The sequence below is a fragment of the Panthera leo genome, chromosome B4 (assembly GCF_018350215.1).
Source record: "Panthera leo isolate Ple1 chromosome B4, P.leo_Ple1_pat1.1, whole genome shotgun sequence".
NCBI lineage: Eukaryota > Metazoa > Chordata > Mammalia > Carnivora > Felidae > Panthera > Panthera leo.
This window is the reverse complement of record NC_056685.1, coordinates 33,939,569-33,962,523: the sequence shown is the minus strand read 5'-3', so window position 1 is coordinate 33,962,523 and position 22,955 is coordinate 33,939,569. Positions and strand designations below refer to the sequence as shown.

Here is a 22,955-nt window from a genome sequence, read left to right as displayed (position 1 = left end):
ACGAACACTTTGGCCCTAAGAGGGAACCAAGTTGGCTGGTTTGCACTGCTGTTGGGTGGTAAGCAAGCATCACGATACGGTGGAAGGTTTCTGGTCTAGCAGGCCCAGTCTACATACACAGACAGGGCTAAGATATGCCTTGTGTTATAAAAGCTCAGTGTAGCATGAATCTCTAGATTGGGGAAAAAATGAAGCCCTCCTCCAAAAAGAAAACTAAAAAAGCATGTAAGAATGGAGATCCAAGGTATACACATGCAAACAGACACAGACACACACAGACACACACACACACACACACACGCTTGGAAATCTCAAAGATTTTAAAGTTCCTAAGCAAAAACAGAGCAAGGCTAATAATGCTCAGACCAAAAGACAAGTAAAAAATGTACCAACATCAAATTAAGGGAAGCCAATAGAACAGAAAGGGAGGGGAGGTGAGAAGGCCTGGGGTGAGCCTTCCTGTGTCTCTGCCCCAACTCACCAGCAACCATGAAAGACCACTTTCCAGGCCTTTCTGTTACATTTTTAAACAATTCATGTTCTTTCAATTTCCCTTTGAGACATACAAATCAAATGGGGAGGTCTTCGAAAACGAGAATTTAGGTATATGTTTTTAATTGAAAGTTCTTTGGAAGAGAAACAGTTTTTATATCTAAAGATTTCCAATCATCTATCTGTTCTAGTGCAAAAAAATGTGGTGGCTGGACCAGTTAGGGAGGGCCTGCTCAGTGTCCTGGGGAAGAAAAAGGAAAGGGAGTGAGGTCACTTGGGGACACTTCCTCTCTGGTACAGGGTTCATTATATGTCCTTCTAATGGTTTCTTTTGAAACTACAAGATTCAACTATATGAAGAAGAGATCTTTATTCTCTATACTGTGTGGCTCAAAAAGAGACTTTTGATACAGGTTTGGAACTTAATATAGTTAGCTGAGGGCCACTGAAAGACCCTATCCAAGCAATATAGTTTACTAGGCAGAGGACTGAGCAGGGATCAGGAGTGTGGACTTCTGTGGGCAGGATATGGAATTCTTAACACCTGAACACTGCTTGGAGCTTCATCTCACCCACCTGATAAGATCGGTGCTGGGGCCCAGCAATGGGGTTGCCCTGTAGTCTTTTGGTGATGTAAGAGTAGAGAAACAATTAGGCTCTATAATTCAGGCTCCAGATTTCAAAAGGGCAATTTTTCTTCTCAAATAATGAATATTACCAAGTATTCTAAGAATGAAACACCAGCAGAAAGTGAAAAGGGACCTAATTTTTGGCATCTATGTTTTCCTCCTGGAGCCGGGCAGGAACAGGGGCCAGAGGACCCTTTCTGCCAGGGGTACAAATCATTCCCGTCAGAATAGATGACTCTTTTTTGCTTCATTGGTAGGACAGTAGCAGCTTCTATGTGGTGAACAGAACCACAAGAGAAGTTTAAATTTAACACAGAAATCATAATGAGCTGGCAAAAGAGGAAGCAATGAGTTGATGAGAACCAAGTAGCAGGGGCTATAAGGTATTTGATGGTGGGGTATTTTATAATTCAGAAAATACACTGGGGTTTCTTTTTTCTTTTTAAAAATTTTTTTAATGTTTTTATTTATTTTTGCGACAGAGAGAGACAGAGCATGAGCAGGGGAGGGGCAGAGAGAGAGGGAGACACAGAATCGGAAGCAGGCTCCAGGCTCTGAGCTGTCAGCACAGAGCCCGATGCGGGGCTCAAACCCACAGACCGTGAGATCATGACCTGAGCCGAAGTCGGACGCTTAACCGACAGCCACCCAGGTGCCCCGGGATTTCTTTTTTCTACTTATTTCCTTTTTCTCTGAAATTTGATGGAATTCTAAATCTGAGAGGCTAGAAGCTCTCAAGTCAGGGACACAGAACTGAAAACAGCCAACAACATTTTATCACCCAAGCATGGGAGTGCAGCAAACAAAACTAGACACACAAGGTAACCAGTGGCAACAGGATCTTGAGCTGGAAGGGAAGGGTGAATATAACTATAAAGGAATGGGTTTTGACAGTTCCTTCTGGGAGATTTTAAATTAAAAAAAAAAAAAATCTTTTTCACACACTGAGATTCGTTTTTAGGATTGACATAAACATCTGCCAGGGCATGTTATGAGGAGGTGGGAAAGGAGTCAAGGATATTAGACAGGAAATGGGATTTGTTAATTGGAATGCAAGCATCAGCCCTTTTACAGCATCAATGGCCATGAGTATGGAAGTCCCTGAACACACCAGAAGCTCTGGGGCACTGAACGGATCTGAAGAGGGGTAGGTGTCCATGGGACCCTGGGGACAGAAAACAAGCAGCGACCAGCAGCAACCCAACCGACCCGAGGTCAAGAGCCTGTTTCCTTACTGCTCAAGGCTAACAATATGGAATTGTCATACAGTAGAAATCACAGAATTATGTCCTTGGCTTTCAAATGAATGGGCCACGAAGTGACTCTTAAAAGGATGGGATTATGGCAAAAAATGATAGACAATAATCTTTGCCAGTTCTTGTAAGACAACTTCTAGGCAAAGAGCCTGTAAGGGGAGATGAAGAGGTCAGAGGGACCATCCAAGGATGCAGGAACTCCAAGGAGGGGCCCGAGTCTCCCCTGGTTAACCTCAGGATCAGCTGCTTGGCACTCCTCTTAACAAAACTGCCCAAAGTCTAAAAATGAGACTCACGGATTCGTTATTACCCTAATCAAATACAAATGGTAAGCTTTGTATAGTCAAGACATCAAAAATTGTGAATTCCTTTAAGGCAGTGGTTTTCTTGCTTTAGAGGGCATGAGAGTCACATGGAAGGTTTGTTAAAACACAGATAACCATGCCTCACCTCTAGAGTTTCTGATTCCGAAGGTCTGGGATAGGGCTTGGAAATTTGCATTTCTACTAAGCTCCCAAGTGATGTTGCTGATGCTGCTGGTCCAGAGACCATACTTTGAGAACGGCTGCCTTAGGCTTTTCCTATCTTCACTGAAAAGAACTGCAAAGTAACCTCCATGACACAGCGAGGAGGGAAGGACATAATTATAGGCATCTGTCAACACAGCCTCAAGGTCAGTGAATTTGGGCAGAAATCACAACTGCATCTTTTTCCATGCACTTGGATCTTTTAGGGGAAATATGAACGCAGCCTAATGAAAATGGGTGAGGCTGAGTTCTTTACACGTTTGGTTCTTGAGTGTGACTGGCAGTGAGATTCCTAGTGGATGTGATACCTACATGTAAGGAATGAGAATGAGACTCAGGGCACAGGTCATACTGGGGAAGGAGAGAGAAAATGTGTGTGTGTGTGTGTGTGTGTGTGTGTGTGTGTGCGCATGTGAATGCATGTGCATGTGGGTTACTACTGTCAAAGGACTAAACTATATTAGAGGGACCAGGATGCCAATGTGAGGTTGATGGGGAAGGGTAGGTGAACTTTTATTAAAAAAAATTAAATTAACCCGGGGCAACAAAGGCTATCTCAAATCTTCCTCTGGATTATTTATGTGCAGGGGATCCAGCATGCTGCTCCATTATGAGCTGGAAAAGGGCCTGTGCTTTTGCCATTTGGTTACCAGGTTGATATCTTCTTGTTGTTTGTGAGCAGAGACTGGGAAGGGCGGGCGGGGAGAGGGTGTCAGCAGGGTTAGTGTCAGCAACAGATGCTGCTATACATACCACCCAGATGCAAGTCGATGAGGTCACTGTAATAAGACTCTCCCCAATAGTCTACAACAAGGAATTGGTGAAGAGAGAGTTACTGGATCACATAACCCTCCTGTGCCCCCATACCCAAAGCAATCAATGACATGAAGCATAAGAAACAGAGATATAGCAAGAAGGCGAGGAGAACAGCTGGAGAGCATGCATCTAAGTACATTACAATACACACATGCTGTAGCTACATACTTCCTGGTGGTGGAAGGGAGTGCTCACTAAAAACCACAAGTGATACAGTTAATAGCCAATTAGCAATGTGATTGCTGTTTAGACCTCTGATCAGTTAAGACAGAACAGAAGCCCTTGGCTTTGCTGGGACCCCTGCTGGGACTCAACTGCATCTAACTAAGATTTTTAAAAATTCAAGGGCAGATCAGGGGCTACTTACTACCTTTTTACTGAACATTAGAAGCCCCAGGCTGAGACATTGAAGGCAAGATATGAACATCCTAAAAAAGCTCTGCAAGGCCACCAATCCTTAGGTTTAAAGGCAGTCAGAGCTCTCCCAAGAATTCACCTGTGACCCCACTGGTGAGCATATCAAACTCTTTGCAGAACCACTTTCACTGGATAGGTATGAGATGAAGGAAATCCTGTTTCTTCTGAAGTTAGGCCCAACTTCAGCCAGACTTCTTTTTAAAAGCACACAATGAACCGTGACTATTTGCCCTAGGGCTCCTGGAGGTCTGCTGGCCACAGGCACTCCTTGCCTTTCAGCTCCACGTGGCTGTGCAGCATGGATGTGACGTTCTTCACATGCCTGAGATGCAGAGACTGGTCACTGCGGAGGGCCTGAGCTTGGGCGGATGGTCCTCACGCTCTCAGAATCATAAACATATGCAGAGTCCAACAAAAGTCAGCTGCTATGTGTTACCCTTTGCCTCCAAATCTCTCAATCTAAATGCTGATCCTGGCAGCCTTTTGTTCTACACGAGGGTTTCCCCTTTAAGAATGGACAAACCAGAAGGCAGAATGTAATCCTGGAATGGTTTTTCAACTCATGCTCAAGGCTGATTCAGTGGTTTAAATTTGAATCACAGTTCCAGAAACAAAAAGGGTTTCTCAGGTGCTCCACACTAGAAATCACATGTGCCCTAGGCTTGAAGGCTCTGAGCCTAACCCTGTGGCCCAAATATATGTGAGCCTTAGACCAGTGGAGATCAACAGGATGGCAGGTCCGTATCAGATCTCTTCTCTGGAAGGGCAGCCTGGCTAACACTCGGACCCCTTCAGACATCTATGGAGGCTTGAGCTCATCAGGCAGGACAGGATGGCAGGCTCAGCCAGCTGTGCACCCTCAGGGAAGGGACGAACTAGCACTGCTGGAAGACTCCAAACTATCATGCTCAACTGAGTCTATCTCCTTAAGGACTCAGCCAGGAGCAACCAGACTAACAAGAGGAATGGAATGTAGAAGCAGGAGAGAAAGGACAGCCAATGTTCACAGTTCAGCCTCAAAGATGATCTCTGCCAAGTAGGACCAGGGCCACTGAGATTTCTGACAAAAGGCGAGCCTTGGAAGCAATATGTTTAAAATAAGAAAAAATACGTTTGGAAATACATTCTCATGGTAGGAGTTACTATATCTTGAGAATTTCCCAAATGCACCATGGGTAAATCTCCCAATGGAGCTACCAAAGCCTGTCTTTAAAAACAGGATAAATATGTATTTGGATGAAGGTGTTTTGATAAAGCTTTGCTTACAAGAGTTTGGACTAGAACAATGGTTTTCAAACTGTTCTGTGAAACCCTAGGGTTCTTCAAGTGGTCTTCCAACTAACTGATTCACAAGTACTTTGAACTCCTTTCAAACTTACACAAGACACACCACATTCAGAAGTCTGATATGCCAACTTTAACCCACTGAAGACCATCAACACATCAATCTGTGCTATCAGGCAAACTTGCTTTTGTGAGGCTCTCAGGACCAAGTTTCTTCGGCTCTGTGTGCAAGTATCTGTATCTGCTGAAAATGTGTTAGGGAAGAGGATATCTTACATATTTATTTAAATTCTGGCCTGCAAGTAGAGTACTTATCAACAATAGTATAGGACAGCATCCTGGGGAACCATCACTCAGTGAGACCGAGCCTGTCAGAGCAGCTCCTGTCACAGTGCGGTCCTCTAGGAGGATGACATCCATGCTATGATATCACAGCAGAGTTGGCTTTTGTGTTTACCACATGCCTGGGGGCTTTTCTCTCAGATCTACTCTTTATAAGAAATAAGGAGCTTCTGGGGCGCCTGGGTGGCTCAGTCGGTTAACAATCCGACTTCGGCTCAGAGGGTCATGATCTTGCAGTCAGTGAGTTCGAGCAAGCCGTGTGTTAGGCTCTATGCTGACAGCTCAGAGCCTGGAGCCTGCTTTGGATTCTCTCTCCCCCTCTTTCTGCCCCTCCCCAGCTCACGCTCTATTCTGTCTCTAAAAACTGAATAAATGTTAAAAAAATTTAAAAAAAAAGAAAGAAATAAGGAGCTGCTATTAGATTTGTTAGTGATTCAACTGTGAAAACAATTCCTACTGCTCCACCTTTAGCTTCTAGCATGGAGGTAATTTCAACTGCACACATCCTGAGACGCCCAAGTGAACTGCTAAAACACTGTCACCATTCACAGCAACTCCCTCTGTGTGTCAGGATGCTGTCTCCACTGGGCCCTGGGGAGGAGGCCTGTTATCACTGGAGGTATTTCCAAACTGGTGCTTATCAACATTCTTTTTGATTTAAACTTAACTTATAATTTGGCTGCTAAAAAACAAGTTTGAAAACCATTGACTTAGATGAAATCCTGGTTATATATTTTTATGAAAAGATAATTACCTAAATAACTGGAAAGGGGAACTTTGGCAATCTCCCATGCCAAAGGGTAGATTTTTCTATGACCCCTTGGCAGTCAGCAGCTTGAATAACATGGCCTGTTACAGAAATACTGAAGCAATACCACAGACTTGAACTGCATGGGACCTGATAGGTGCTTTACAGAAACCATCAACCCTGGGGCGGGCCCACTGGAATTTCAGAACCCTGTGAGGAGGAGGCAGAGACTGTCTTCCTTGAGAACTTATGCTAACAATGAAATTGAGAAGCACATGCTGGTTGAGTTATTCTGACTACGTGTTGGAAGATCTATCCCTCACGTTCCATCTTGGCAGAAATAACCTGTGGAAAAGGATAGGAAGGAATAAAGGTGGGCCAAGGCTCCCTCCTGACATCTTCAAAAGAGAAAGCAGTGATGGTAGGGCTCTGGGAGTCCTGTTACAACTGGTGCAGAGCATCCCTGCTGGGCTCAGGCTAACTCCCTCTGGGTGGGCAGGCTTTACTAAGGATGCCAAGTAAGCACATGCAGGGCAGGGAGCCAAAACAAAATGGTGGGGGACATCACAGCTTCATTTGGAAGCCTGGAGACCATTTCAGGTGAACCCAAATCTCCACTCCTTGACACAGGGGCCAGTGCTTGCCTCGCAGTCACACGTCCCAGGCTTCTGGCTGACTGGCTGCTCAGTGGTTCAAGCTTTTGCTTTTGGTGGCCCAGGCTTCAAGCAGTAACTCCAGCGTCAGGTAAGGCACAAAACCAAGAACATCACATCCTCATCTTTCTCTCCCATCCCATCTCTTCACCTGAAGGTCATCATTGAATCGACTGGTCAGCTGCAATTTCTAGGCCTTGAAGGGCTTGGAAAGATCCACTTCTATGCCTGAACCCTGACACCCCCCCCCCCCCCCCCCCCGCCACATGAACTTTGGACCTACAGAACCCTGTGAATTCATCTTGACATCAGGCACACACTGTGAGGTCAGCTCAGCAAGATCACATGGCAGCAAATGGTCCTGTTCCTGACTGCCTCTTACTGGTTCTGCTTCAATTTACAGAGAGCCTGCCCACCAGGAGATGCACCACCCCTGCCCTTCTGCCATGCTAGAATAAGGAGTTAGGGGTTACCGCAAAGTTAGGTCACCTCCTTTCTTCATCCCCAGCCTCACAACTTGAATGCTGAACCTGGAGGCCTGGGCTCTCTATAAGGAGAGGGAAGTTTCCCCATCCAGACACTGGACCGAGACTCATGGACTCTTGAGAAAGCAGAGATCAGTCACTCCATGCCTGAGTTGGAGCTATAGTTGGGGTTGGCCCAGTGGTTTCAAGGTCTTGAACCAACAGGGCTTCTTCCTAGGCCCTTGGGACTAGGGATGACTCAGGTTGTTCCTTGCTTTCTGTGTGCCCAACTGTGCTGAATCCACCTCACAGGCTCCTTGGATGAACGGTGGGGGTGATTGCACTATGTTCCACAGCTCTTCCCTGGGAATGGCAGCCACTGAGCACGTGGTCCTCACAGCCATTTCCCAGTGTCTACTCTGTGCTGGCTTGCCACCATCCCCTGAGCCTGTCCACCCTGCCCTGAGTGACCAGCACACTAGGACACCTGTGTACTCCACACACAGGAGGCAGTGAGGACTCTGTGGGGCACATGCCCTCCTATTCCCTGTGAAGTCTGAGCAGGAGAGGGAGCCCAGAGAGCTAAAGACTGGAAGTGGCATGTGGGAAGCAGGCTGAGGGCCCTGCTCGTGCAGTTCTGTGATGGTTCCTTTTGGTACAGTTTCCCTCATTCCCAGTTATTTTCTTCTAGAGAAAATGATGGGGTGGGAAAGGAGGAGGAAGAGAGGAGGAGGAGGCCCAGTGCTTGCCACCAACAAATGAAGTGGACTGAGAGTTCGTTCTACAGATAAATGGCAAGCCCTCAGACAGGGCGGAAGAACAAGTCCAGGCCTTGGGGCAGTCCCAAACAGAGATGCTTTTCTTTTCCTCTGCTTAGCAGGAAGCCCCAATCTCGGTGATGAAGGGCCCCAGAGAACCCTGCTGGAAAAGAAGCTGAATTCCAGACGAGGTGACACAAAACTAGCCTCCCATGGGGTGGGGCCAGGGGCTTTCCTTTAGGAACAACCTCCTCACAAAGGAGACCCAGACAATACCTGCTTCACCACGGAGTGCCTTCTCCACAGCAACCCCTCTTTCCTCCAGCTGCCTCTGCTTCTCCTCCACCTGCTCCAGCTGCCGCTGGATAATCTACGGGAAAACAGAACAGTGTAAGTACCCAACTTTCTCTCTCACCTCCTAGCTTTCAGGAAGACAACTAAACTGTACAAACACAAACAGGGAGAAAAACAAATTAGGACCAAAAGTTGGAAAGTAGTCCATGGGCATTATGCCCAGAGTGTGGTGTGATGACCACCTACATCGAATCCCCCAGGGCCTTGTTAACTATGCAGACCAGGGCTTGTCATTAGTAAGCACCACAGTGTGTGGGTGCACATTAAAGGAGCGACCAGCCCTCTGTAGGGCAGTTCAAAGATAGAAGTGGATATAAGCTCCTGCAGGAAGGACTGACATTCTGCAGCCTAAGTAAGACCTTGCTAATAGTGAGGTTGCTAAAGCATTAGCAGGCGTTTTTGGAGAGTACTGCAGAAATCTTGTCTCTAAAAGATTAAAAAAAAAAAAAAAAAATCTAGAATGGAGCAATACGCCAGAATCTGTTTGGAAGCACACAGTGAGAAGTTTCTCTGTCCATGGGGACTGATAATGGTTACTAGAAGGACATTCAACCCAGCAGGAGCCAATGGTGTATATCTGGAGAATGTCACACAGAAAATGAAATAAAATCCGGGAATCCAATCAATGCAGAGAATGTGGATACAGAATAATGTTCAAGAAAAGGATTAAAAGACTGGTGGTTTTGATGCTTGCTAAACATGGAATTCAAAGGTGTATCTTTGTTGGTATTTGGTTGGTTTGCTGTTAATGTTTCTCATTGTTGTATGAATACAACTATATATATATATGTATATGTATATGTATACGTATGTATATACATGTATGTATATATGTATGTATATATATATATACACACACACACAATTTCATTAAAAATCTTTTTTTAATGTCTATTTATTTTTGAGAGAGAGAGAGAGTGAGAGCTCAAGCAGAGGAGGGGCAGAGAGAGAGAAAGAGACACAGAATCCGTAGCAGACTCAGCACTGTCAGCACAAAGCCCGATGTGGGGCTTGAACCCATGAACCGTGAGATCATGACCTGAGCTGAAGTTGGATGCTCAACTGACTGAGCCACCCAGGCAACCCTCATTTTAAAAACCATATTATATTTAGATATCTTCTATACTTCATATAAAAAATTATTTTTTGTTCCATGAAGAAAATCTAGAATGGTCTAGGATCTGTGAGGCCTGAAGACAGAGGCTGATGCCTGGAGGACAGCTCTGACCTGGAAACCCCAGGCCCATCAGAGGCTGCCAGGTCACCTCTTGACAACAGCTGACTTTACAATGATTACTCCAGAGCAAGGAATTTAGGAAACTCAAAGCATGGCTCTTCCTTTCCTATGAGTAACTCCACAAAATCAAGGCTTCTACAGTTGCATCGAGCCAGATGCTTGTGGCCTGAGACTTTGGGGCTATTCTCTCAGTTATCAGGGATACCCCGTCTACCTCTGCTCTGTCCTCTTTACCTACCCTCATTGTGGACAAGGACAAGCATGTTAGAGAGGAGGGTGCTCTTTCACACTTGGAATTGTGGCCCCTTTGGGGATTTTACCTGAGCTCGGTGTAGCCGCTTCAGTTCCTCTTGCTTGGCCTGCCTCCTAGCTGCCTTCTGCACACGCCGGGTCAGCTTGGCGTTCAGTTCCTCCTCTGTGTAAGTTCTTGGCTGGAGAGAACGAGAGAGATTTCCTAAGTCAGGCGCAGCAGGCCTGGGACAGGTTTGGGTGCTGGTTGTCAGGGGGCACAGTGAGCACTGTCCCTAGGTTGCAGCTGCCCTTCTGCAGAGTGCCCGTGGGGTGGACAGGGAGCAGTGAGGTGTGTGCAGACTCCCAGGCTGCAGCTCAGCCAGAGGCTTCACTGACACTCATCCTTGCTGGAGCCCTAAATACTACAGGGTACAGCTAAAGATCTGCAAGTGAGATACTTCCCCACTGTGACAGGGACAGGAGGCTGAGTAGGGACTGACTGAGGGCCACATGCTCCTTTATCACAGAAATCACTTGTTTCCCACGTCAGGATGTCTGGTCTTTTTGAGATTTTCCAGGGGTAAAAATATGGTAATTAGTTCCCCTAAGCCTCCTGCTTCTAGGAGACATATAGGGAAAGGAAAAAGAAAAATCAGGATCCTTTTATTTTCTTATTTAGTATCAAATGCTACTTTCTTCAGATGAGTGATATTTATAAGGTTCTTTAAGAAGTAACATCTGAAGTAGAGAAAATTGGGATGCCTGCATTCTAAGTTTGAGTGAACCCCAAACTAATATAGTCTGAAGGGACATGTGGAGGTGAACATGGACTGACTCCAGGGTCTGCACAGAGGCAGCAGTGGGCCACTGAGAAGGAGGGAGGAAGTGGTCTGGCAGGGCGGTTTCAGCCAGTGCAAGCCCTGAGGAGGCAACAGGCCAAATCCAGGGCAAATCCACAGATGCATCTGCCTGACAACCCCACCTGCAAATGTGGGCACCAAGGGCACAAGGCAGTGTCAGAAGCCTGGAGTAAACACTGAGCAACCACCAAGAGGCACATGCTGTTGGGGCGGGGGAGGGGTCTGCTTCTATTCCTAACATCTTATTTCCTCCAAGGAAAAAAAAAAAGAGAGAGAGACTTTGATAGACTTTAAAAGGTACTTCCAAATTCAACTCAGGAGTATAGTCTCATAATCTTTATTTTAAGAACTCAAGTGATCATTGAGAGCCAACTGAGCAGGTAAGTCTGAAAGGATCATCATGGTGTTCTAGCGCCCTAAGCATTTCACCTCGCAGGTCACAGAGCTGAGGGCTCGTGAACTCCCGATTCCTGCGGTGCCCAGTCCCAAAGGGGCAGCCCTGGAGTGAAATTACCACATGCACTCCAGCCAGTGAAGAGCAGGGGATCTCACCTTCCTCCATCATGACACAGCTAAAGAAAGTTCTGCTGCCAGTGTTTGCTACTGCTCCATGCATGTGTGAACAGTTAGTGAGGATGTGGCCGGAGGGCCAGGGCTGGGGGCTGCTCCGGGTGGTTAATCACAGACACGCATGCAACAATGACCAGCCATGGGAATGAGACACTACCTTTGATGCATATGATCTCCTGAATGCCAAGGCGTGTGGTACATAAATCAACTTTTAAGGGGATGGCAACAGAAAACAAAACAGAATAGTAATAATAACAATTAAAAAATTAAAACTAGAACACAGAAATGGAGTAAAATCAGTTAGAAGTTTAAAACAAACACACAAGACTAAAGACTTAAAACACGTGATTATTTTTCACAGTGTCACACAGGACTGCGTAAGTGAGGAACCTGATTACATAGATCCCAGCAGCAGAGTCTCCGTGAAACCCTGGTTTTGAATAAGGCCTGGGTTCACTTTTATACTGAGAAGACAGCTTCTTCCTCACTATGCCCCAAATCTCTGTTCTCTTTTTACTCTCCCTTGTGTATAATAAACGAAAACTGTTCAAATATATGGTTATATATGCTACTTCTCCTTCAGTATAGCCCATTTGCTTGTGGAAATTCAGACTACTTCTTTCAGCTCAGTGTTATGGTGGGGGGGAGGGGGACAGGTGGTGGGAAATTCCTGTTGCCAGGGACACAGACCACAGATACAGGGCAAACTGACTATAAAACCTGTTCTCTTCCAAAAGGCTCTCTCCTGGCAGTGTTCTTTTTTATTTATTTTAATTAATTAATTAATTTTTTAAATGTTTATTTATTCCTGAGACAGAGACAGAGCATGAGTGGGGGAGGGGCAGAGAGAAAGGGAGACACAGAATCAGAAGCAGGCTCCAGGCTCTGAGCCATCAGCACAGAGCCTGACACGGGGCTCTAAATCACAAACCTTGAGATCATGACCTGAGCCAAAGTCGGTCGCTCAACCGAATGAGCCACCCAGGCGCCCCTCTCCTGGCAGTGTTTTTGAACAGGGCCAAGGTAGGTTTCCAGGGGACCACCCAGAAATCCTGAATGGGGGTAGGGGTCATATCTTGATTATACAGTGTGATAGGAACCTCAAATAGCATAAATAACTGATATTCACCAGATATATGTCAGGCACCTATGTCGGTGAATGCAACCTCTTCTCCACTAAACCTTGAGCAGAGCTGCCCAGAGCTAAGGTTAGTTACATTTGCTCTCTCGTCTTCTCACCAGCCCCAACAAATGCCTAAAAGGCAGTAAAGGAGTAAGGGAGGGGAGAAGAGCCAGGAGCTCTGGATGCTGCCGACGAGAGATTCTGAGAGCTTCAGGATAGACTGCAACCCCCTGTTCCCTTGTTGCTTCTCTGTGCATCAGTGGTGACCAGTATAGTGGGACTGCATTTCAAGAGCACAGTGGCTCAGAGCAGAATGGGTCTCCCTCCTAGCAGTGGCACTGAACTTTAAGTGTGTACGTACTGCCTCAGACTGACTCCTCTCTGCCACAAACCAGAGGGAGAGGATGAATCTCATTATAACAACAAGTCCATTAAAAACACAGAAGACACAGAATTTCCCCAAGCAGCAAGTAAACCACTCCACAGGAACTATGTAACCACAACCACAAGGAACAGCACTTAGCATCTGTACCTGTGGCTGGTGTACAAAGTAAAGGGAGTGGGGGCAATCACCTACTGATTTCTGGCAGAAGACAGGTACCAACTTGGCAGGGGCAGCGACTACAGGATTGAAATCATGACGCATCTGTGCTGTGCTGAGAAAATGAGGTCAGCCACAGAGCTGAAGCTTCTGCTATGAAACGTCTTGGCCTGACCCAGCGCAAATGACAGGCCTGTGGCTAGGCCACAGCGATCAAGATGCAGTGCGCCATTTGTATTTAAAGTAAGACTGAGGCAAAGAAAAGAGGTGGACGTGAATTACCTTTGGTTGGTAGGATTACGGGTGATACATATATTTAATCTGTATTATCTTTTCTACATAAGCATTTTCAATAAAAATAAGTTGTTCTCAGTTCCAGTTGTCTGTCTTTCTCTTTCTTTCTTTCTTTCTTTCTTTCTTTCTTTCTTTCTTTCTTTCTTTTCTTTTCTTTCTTTTCTTTCTTTCTTTCTTTCTTTTTTTTGAAATGAAACAAAACTCAGGTACTTGTTTCACAGATGCCTGACTCAGAGATGGGTCTATGATGCAAGAGGAACCACTTCCCCCAACTGTGTGGGCCCGGTTGCTCGGGTAAGGCATGTCAACAAGATGCTTCTTCCTGAGTCAATCCCAGCCACACTGTCCCTTTAGGTATCCCCTCTCCCTTCACTTCCTGCTCTGAAAATTTTCAAACATAGGAAAAGTTGAAAGAGGACAGTGAACCCCTAGGCCCAGATTTGCTAAATGTTAGCATTTTGCTACGTATTTGATATATATAATCTTTATACATCTTTAAAAAAATGATTTATAGGCATTTTTTATGCCTACAAATTCTAGCATGTTCTTCTTAAGAACAGATGTTTTCCTATATGACTATAGTACCTTAATGTCTTACAAGGAACCTGGCATTGATGTGATAACATTGCATATCTACACATATTATACCATCCATGATCAAATTCACTTAATTATTCCGAAGTGTCCTGTATGGCTGTTTTTGTTTGTTTTTCTGCTTTAGCTTCCATCCTTAAAAATACATAGTACCTGCTCTCGCCCAGCCCGACACCACACCATGGTGGGATTCTGGTCAACATGTCCTAGGCTCAGCTTTGTCTTGAGTATTCTTTGCTTAGCCTATAGCAAATGGCTCTGCCTCTGTGGGCACACATGGAATGTGAAGTCCCCAAGGCCTCCGATTCTGGGGTTCTAGGAGTGGGGTCCATGACTTGTTGTTCATGTAGGAGGGGAAGAGCTACCTATGGGGCCAGTAAGGCCCCAGGAAAGGCTGTTGTCAGTGACATGTATTACCAAGAACATGGCCTTGGCATAGCCAGCTTGGGCAGCCTGCCACTCTGCATTCTGCCAGGATTAACTAATAGAGAAACAGTGGAGAGACTGACCACAGATGGGTATTTCTGACTGCATGGAAGCAAAGTGACCTTGGACCTTGGTCCTTCAGGGACCCCCCCCAGCCCTCCCTATGGCAGTGCCAGTCCCCAGTGTCAGGACGTGTTGAGGGACCCATGTACATATCCAGAAGCAACTCTTAATTCCAATCCCAGGATCAATACCACTGCCTGGGAAAGCACTTGATAGGAGGCACATGAAACCAGGTCTCTGCAGGAGAGAAGGCACACAGGTCCCAACCCTAACTCAGTGCTGTCCGTGCTGGCTCGGCTGGGACAGGTAGAAGTTGGCTCTGCACACGGAGGGCAGGATGACAGGCCTGGCTGTTTAGGTATACTTCTAGGAGAGTGGATAGGTAAATAGCTGGCATGGCCAAGGGAGACCAACAGACCAATAATGAGAGGAGAACTAAAACATGGGTTTCCTCCAGTTGACCAAGTTGCTAAAAGCTGGATTGGGCTGGGAGCAGGGAGACTGGAAATGGCTGCAGAAGTCTTCTTTACTGAACAGGTGTGTGCAGGGCATAGGTCTGCCATGGCAATTGCCTGGAAGTTGATGGAGAGGGCAGACTCAAATCCAAGCCCTGGGGAGCCTTGTAAAGAAGGCACATGATGTTCTGGGGAAATTTTTCATTCAGAAAAGGGAGCTGAAAGTAGCTGGGCTATCGGCTGGGACAGGAGGGTGAGTATGTGTCCCAGGGCCAGACAATGGAGATGGAACAGCTTCAACCACTCCTGAGTGCTGCCCAGGCCTTTCTGGATTGTAGTCCGCACCCCATCATTGTCTCTGTGACACAGAGGTTGTGTTAGAACTTCTCTAATCCCTCTCTCTCTTCCACCTTCACTGTACCTACACAGAGCTACAAGAGCCCTTAGAAACCAAAAGATTGAATAAATATCCAAGGGAGCTAGTGATGAAGGAGCGCTCCACATTGAGGTTTTACTTTTCAGGAGACTTGAGTGGCCACATCATCTCCTAAGCCTGTAGTAAGAGGGACCAAGTCAGATACACAGTGCCCCACTCAGCACAGAACCCAGGGCAGTTTCCTGGACCAGTTCTTTTATAGCAAAAATTCCTCTCTAATCCACAAACATACAAAGCAGGGGTGATTCAGCCTCTGTCTAGAGATGCCTAAACCGTGTTGTCCCTGTCCAAGCCTCCACCAGAATGTGTGGCACGAACAACCCTTATCCTGTCACTCTGGGCATTGGTGGATGCTATTCCACATGGGATCTTTGAGGACAAAAGAACAAATGGACAATGCCAGATGCTTGCTAAAGATCTAGTGACTCTTTGAGTGTGGAATGCCTCTGCCTTCTTCCCAAGAATTAAACACAGGAACTCTTGCCATTGAAGCAAATAAGCGCCAGCTGTTCACTGAAAAAGCCCAAGAAAAGAGCTCCCTGTATGTGTCTCTTACTTGGAGCTGGGCTGGGCTCAGGAGACAGCTGTGTGTCTACTGGGAATTAGAGGAGGGTGCTCACTTTCAACCCAGGGCTTGAGATGTGCTTTCCCTCTCTTCCACCTCACCGAAGACCAATTACACAGAGGATGAGAGTCAAGTCCTTGACCCCTTCTGAAGCCCCGTTACGGACGGGGCCTACATACCTCTCGCCTGGACTTCTGGGAGGACCTCTCAAGGATGTCATCACTGGAGAGGTCAGAATCCTCTGAGAAACTCAACTGGCGCCGCAGCTGCAGCTCTAATGGGATGGAAAGAAGAGGCAAATCGAGGACACCACAGTACTTTCCTGATGTCTACATTCACACAAGCTGCCCAGGGGAGTGGGGTACAGATTTTATTTCTTTCCAGTCTGAGTGGCTCTTAACCCATAGTGGGGAGCCAGGAGCTTGGAGGCTGACACCTGTGCTGGCCGGGGCAGCGCTAACACTGAATAGAGGCCTGCCTGGTTCCTCCCGGCAATGCTGCGCTCTGCCTTGCTCAGAATCAGGCTCTCCTCTGAGGTGGTGTGACTTGAGGAAGTGCACAAACCTCCCAAGTCTCCCTTAGTCAGTTTCGAGCCGGGTTTTACCATTAGTTTATCACGCAGAATATGCTGTGTGAGCTCATGGTTCAGTTTCCTTCTCCCTCACCCCATTAGCATTGCTCCTAAGGACCCGTAGGGAGGCAGCATGAGGAAATGGATCTTAAGAGAAGAACCGATGGCTGAGAACACACACCTTATGCCCTGCCCCAGGAAGGGTCCCTTGGTTCTGACGTACCTGTTCTCACGACAGGAGACATCCTGTGCTTGCCAGAGTCCACAGTGGCACCGCTGGAAGGGGTGCTGGAACAGGACTTGTCATCACCCTTCTTCTTCTTGTCCTTCTTATACCCAGAAAAGACTGACTTCCACAAGGACTTGGGTTTGGCGGCTGCTTCCTCCAGGAGGTTTGGGCTGGGCTTCTCTGGGGGCCGGCCCTCACCTTTGGACTTCTTCTCTTTCTTGTTTCTGCGGGGGGAGAAGAGTGACGATCTCTTCTTGCTCTTCCCACTGGAGCCCTCGGATGAGGTGACTGAACCATCTGGGCCCCCTGAGTCCGACGGAGGGGAGAGGACCTCCTCACTAGTGGCTTCATGCTTCAGGGTGGGCTCCCTGGGGCCTTTGAGAACTGGGCGTTTAGGGGACTCGAGGCCAAGTTCTTTGCCCTTGGAGGGAACTGAGGAGGCTTTGCGGGAGGTGCCTCCTGGGGGCCTGGAGGTCCCAGCCGCCATCTCCATCTCCTTCATCCTACTCAGCTGCTTGGCCATAGCGTCTCTCAACGCCTGGCTCTTCACAGACTTCTCCCTGGCTCGCATGCGCTCCTCAGCCAGCTCCTTGGCTTCTGGAGAGACTAAGGGCAGGACCCTCTTCTGTGGCTGGACCCCACTCTCCAGAGTAGGCAACCTACCATTCTCCTTGGTTAGGGGTGGATGGAGGGGCCTCTCGGTGCGGGACCAGCAAGAGGGGGGTGTGAAGAACTTCTCCTGCAGACTCGAGTCCTCTGTCTTGTCATCATAGGTGTCCTCCACGTCATCAGCAAAGGGGATCTCATCCACACTCTCCACAAAAGACTTCCGCACCTCCTCTCGAGGGGGCTGGGCAGGCTCTCGGGGGGCCCTCATAAAGGATGCAGGTGGTGGGGGTGGGATTACTGAGGCCTTGGGCTCGGTCTCCTTATGCTCATAAATCTGATATGGCTTCCTTCGAAGAGTTGCGGGCTCCTCATCCTGGGGTGGGGGTGGGGGTGGGCTTGAAGGAGGAGTGAGCATGGTGGAGTCAGAGGTGTTGAAGCTCTGGCTGCCCAAGGTCTTCATATTGGAGGAGCTCCCGTGAAGGCCCAACCCAGAGCTGCTCGACAGGTCTCTCCTCTCCTCCTGGGAGCTTTTCAGCTCTCTGTCAGATGGGGACTTGGGGGTTGGCAGCGAGGGCTGGTCGCCATCTGACTTCGGCAGGCCCAGCCTCTTAGGAATAGGTGGAGGTTTTAGAAGCTGGAGCCCCTCACCCTGAGGAGACTTCTCAACTGAATAGGATTTTAGGGACACTGGTTTAAAGGCCGGGGAGGGGAAGCTGGACTCGGACACCTTGCTCCGATCCACGGGTGTGAGTCCGAGGCTACGGCGGATCTCGGCACTCTTCATCCAGAACTCTGCCACCAGGTCATTCCGCTTCAGGGCTTCATCCACAGCAAGAGGGCTGCCCAGTCTGTCCTTGGTGTCCCCTTGGGTCTTCAAGGGGAGGGGAGCCAGGGGAATGGGTGTTTTGGCTGGAATGGGCTGGAAGCATATGGGGGACTTGGTGGGGGACGGGACAGTGGCCTCAGAGGAAGGCTGGGGTTGGGAGCAAATGGGGAGCTGGGTAGTGGTGGGGGTAGAGGTGGCCAGCGGTGACAGGTGCTGTGAACTAACTGGGGAGGTAGGTGTCCTGGCTTCTGGCAGAGCCACTGGCTGTGATCGGATAGGAGAGTGCACAGCTCTCTCATCACTGGGCACTTCTTCTTTGGGCTTCTCTTTGGGGAGCAAAGGCTCAGGGAAAAGGCTCTCCTTGGGCAATTTCACCTTGGTGGCAACAGAGGCAAGTGGGATTTGGGCCCCCTACAGAAAAGGAAAACAGAAGCTGCTTAGAAGGTAGTTTGATGGTCAGCAGAGACCCCTTGGGGAGCTTGCTCAAAGGGCCTGTGTTTGTGAAATAAATTCCTCTCTGCCTTTTAAGCTGTTAGCCAAATGGCTCCAGGAGAACCTTTCTCCCCCTTTCTGTTCTATTTGTTCAATTTTTAAAACCACTGTACTTTGTTGAACAGACTCAGCTTTCAGGGTTTGGTTCACCTCAAACACATTCTATATTCTTTGTGCACTAAAATGGACACTGGCCAAAGCGCACTAATGGATCCAGCTCTCACTCCTGACCATCGACCCCAAGAGCTCAAGATCTCTGATGTATGAAGATATGGACCAACACTTTAAGATTTAAAATAGATATTTTCAAATTTAAATTTTTTAATTTTTTAATTTGAGAGAGAGAGCGGGGGGGGGGGGGAGGGTCAGAGGAAGAGAGAGAGAATCTTAAGCAGGCTCCATGCTCAGTGCAGAGCCCAATGCAGGGCTTGGTCTCATGAACCCTAGGTTTACGATCTGTGCTGAAACTGAGTCAGATATTCAACCAACTGAGCCACCCAGGAGCCCCCAAATGGCAATTTTTTATACTCTACACATCATCCTTCCCAGGAAGCTCAAAGATCCAGACATTTCTGCACGAATCCTTATATCATCCCACCCGCGAGTCCCAGTAAACCTCCCACAGTTTCACAGATGAAATCACCCAATTCATCTTGGTTCTTGGAATCTCAAAGACCAAATCAAGCTAACCCAGGTCTTGAGTTTGGCCTCCCTCCCCGATGTGTCCTCCAGATAGCATTTCCCAAAACACGTTCCACAGGACATACTGCTATGATCTATTTACGTAGCATTCTCCAATGCGTGGCTCACATGCCACTGGTAATCTGGGTGAATACATATATATTTTTAAAGTTTATTTATTTATTTTGAGAGAGAGAGCAAGAACAGTGGTGGGGGAGGGGGAAGAGAGAGAGAGAGAGAGAGAGAGAGAGAATCCCAAGCAGGCTCCATGCTGTCAGCACAGAGCCCAATGTAGGCTGGATCTCACGAACCATGAGATCATGACTTGAGCCAAAGTCAAGAGTCAGATGCTTAATCGACTGAGCCACCCAGGCACCCCTGGATAAGTATTTTAAATTTTAAGTCATACATTCATTTTAACATAACACTAAGAAACAAACGTATCTATCATATCAAACCAATGATTCCACAACAATTATTGCTTTAATTTACAAATAAAGTTACTTTTAAAATGGCATGGTACATGGACACAACAGAGTGACATGGTGGGAAGACTCAGGTTTGGGATTGGTACAGTGCAGGGTTAGGGAGCTGCTGCCCAGACTGCCTTGTCCTCATGGTGAGGACTAAGCTGGAACCCCAAGGCCACTCCTGTTGTCAGCAGCCCCACTTAGTACAAGATGCAAAAAAATGGGCTGACACCAAGGGCCTAAGATGAGGGAGTTAATATGTCCACTCAGGATCCTATCAGTTTTGTCCCCCACAGTGAGCCCCGAGTCCTTACCTCTGCCTCAGGGCTGTGGCCTGGGGAGAGCAGACCAGCCTGCTCCTCAGGGGATCGGGGAGGGCTGGGGACTTGGGCGGGACCTGGACAGAACAGACACAGGATTTATAAGAGGAAACAACACCCTGCCCTTCCCGCTGAGGGCTCCTCTCCCAGCCAGCTCTGCAGGGGGGTCACTGTTGGTCAACAGAAAGAAAGTCCTTTCCCAGAGTGTCCCTAGATGCCACCTCTGCTCATTTCAGAAGTACGGGCTTTTTTTCACTTGTGCGATCTGTGTCCAAAGCTTGGAGATGTACCTTCTACCCTTTCATAGCTCCAGAGCACACACAGAAAGGGGCTGTTGGCCAAAGCCATGCGCAGGATCTGTGCAGAGGGAAGGGGGAAAGACAACAACAGGCAGAGCTGTCTGCCATTTGGAGGTTGGTATGCAGTGCACCAGCTCTGCTCCGGCTCTGCTCTGATGACCTGTGTCTTCGGTGCTGCCCCTGTCCTTGCAGGCTCTCCACAGGAATTCTGGAAGCAGTTTCTGCTGAGACAACAGGCTTACCTCTCTCCTGGTGCCCTGGTGTGGTGGCAGGTTGCTCCTCCTCATTTTCCGATACCCTCAGCTCCAGCTCCGCCTCCAATGCTGCCTGGTGCTGCATGCGAAGCTCTGTTTCGGCATCTGATGGGATATCATCAGACCAGTGCTGATCTGGCAAAGGGAAGGGACAGAGCAGCACTTGAGTGAAGCCCTGCTTCTTTACCAGTCTCCAGCTGGCCCCAGAAAGTAGCTGAATCAGTTCATCAACTACAGCACCACTGCTTGATGTCTGGACCTGGTTCTGTGTCCCAGCTAGGACCTGCCTACTGGTCCCTACTGAGCTTCTGAGACTCAGAGCCTTTATTCTCTGCAACATAGCGCTCTCATCAAAGCCTACAGTGTTCCATTTCCTTTTCAAATACACAAGATGGTACCTGATAGATCACAACAGAAAGAAACATAATGGGTGTGCCTGTGAAGGGCAGGCCTTACTTCACGGACTCACCATTGGTCTGTTTCCCCCAACACCACGGCGAGGTCTATGCTCCCTTACAGTCTTGCCTGGACTCGTCATTTCTCCCAGGCTAGTCCCTGCCACCCTTTCCCCAACCAACCAGCCTATAATTCTTAAAATACCATCTCTTTTGTAGCTACCTTTCAGAGGCCCACTGAATAAAGGCCCTTTTATAAAGCACCCAATCTGCTCAGTTTCTCAACCACAACTTAATGAATGCAGGCTATGCTGCATGGTGGCTGACAGGGGGAATGACACACATTCAAGTTAGCAGCAGACCAAGGAACACAACCAGGAGACCTAATGGCCACCTCTTTAGAGTGCCTTGCTTTTGCTTTAATGTATATTATCTTTCCCAAGTTCCAATCGCACAGTGGGGAAGAGAGTGATCAGCACAGTGGAGAGGGGAGGCTCTGGGGTCCCCCGTACCATCATCCAGCTCAGCACCAGTGTCCCCTGTGTCCCCATTCTCCGCTGCCTCCCCTTCTATCTCTGCCGGCTCCGAGTCCACATCTTCCTCCAGGTCATTCTCATCAAATGGGACTGTAAAGCAGAAACGTTCAAAGGAAGGAAGAAAAGGACAGGCAGACAGACAGAGACTGCCTGTGCAGGTGGAAACTGGTGGTGGTCTTCCCAGGGCTGCAGTGTGAAGACCATGAGGAGAGGCGGGGAGATGGACTGTGAAGTGTCTGGATTTGGACCCCAAGGTGGAAGTCGGTCAGCCTTGGGGGAGCTACACACAGTGTGGGTGCTGGTGAGGGCCTGGGGCCCTTCCTGAACACCCGGGACCAGCACTGCTCGACGCCAGCAGGGCCCAGCGGAAAAGGAAGGGCAGCTTCCTCTGGTCACCTCCTCTTCCCCCGAGACTGCTGTAAGTGCCTCGGTGTGAGAAGGGCAGAGGGGAAACGCTGCCTCTGCAGGCCCAGGGGCAATGATGACTCTTCTGCCAGCACGCCCTGGACCGCTTCACAGGCCACGCGCCATTTACTCCTCACAGTAATCGTTCAGAGGGCCTGTGGCAAAGCCGAGGCCAGAGAGTTACGGGATTTACTCATGGTCATATTGCTCCATCTAGCAGCTGCAGTACTGTGTGTAGGCAAAGTCACTGATGGATGAGGGACCAACAGGATGGACCCCTGAGGGCACCCACCTCCCCTTTCAACGGGTAGAGGTGATATCTTTGCTTCGGATAATTTAGAGAAATGTTTTTTTTTAAGGCTTGAAGGAGAGGATGAGGGGATATGTAAAGTTCACTGTCTAGATGCAACACCAGCCCTTCAGTGTTGCAGGACAAGGCAAAGCACTCATCGACTTCTCTTTCCTCAGGAGGAAACAGCCCCTAAACATACACACACACACACACACACACACACACACACACACACACACATACTCAAACCTGTTCCCAACCTCTGCACACTTAGAACTCACACTAACAGTTTGGAGTAAGAGAAAGCAATTAGGAAAGCAAGGTGTGCTACTTTAAAGGATGCTGTGAGGCCCCAGTGTTACCCGACACCAACAGGACCCATCTGTCAGGTGTCCTGAGGGTTTCTTCTAGGCTCCTAAGCACAGCCACTCTCACATCACT

At 48.1% G+C, this 22,955-nt stretch overlaps 1 protein-coding gene across 2 annotated transcripts in view; it reads right to left on the bottom strand.

The window, feature by feature from the left end:
• The window catches only part of MICAL3 (microtubule associated monooxygenase, calponin and LIM domain containing 3), a 205,499-nt gene that overhangs the window by 11,665 nt on the left and 170,879 nt on the right, over positions 1 to 22,955 (bottom strand). For both annotated transcript variants that reach the window (XM_042945383.1, XM_042945385.1), the window contains 9 exons: positions 21,794 to 21,907; positions 20,875 to 21,021; positions 20,328 to 20,410; positions 16,930 to 18,781; positions 16,315 to 16,409; positions 11,796 to 11,846; positions 10,298 to 10,408; positions 8,663 to 8,756; positions 3,658 to 3,708 (listed from right to left, as the gene is read on the bottom strand). In XM_042945383.1, the coding sequence (XP_042801317.1) occupies positions 3,658 to 3,708; positions 8,663 to 8,756; positions 10,298 to 10,408; positions 11,796 to 11,846; positions 16,315 to 16,409; positions 16,930 to 18,781; positions 20,328 to 20,410; positions 20,875 to 21,021; positions 21,794 to 21,907 (2,598 nt within the window). The remainder of the gene's footprint in view (positions 1 to 3,657; positions 3,709 to 8,662; positions 8,757 to 10,297; positions 10,409 to 11,795; positions 11,847 to 16,314; positions 16,410 to 16,929; positions 18,782 to 20,327; positions 20,411 to 20,874; positions 21,022 to 21,793; positions 21,908 to 22,955) is intronic.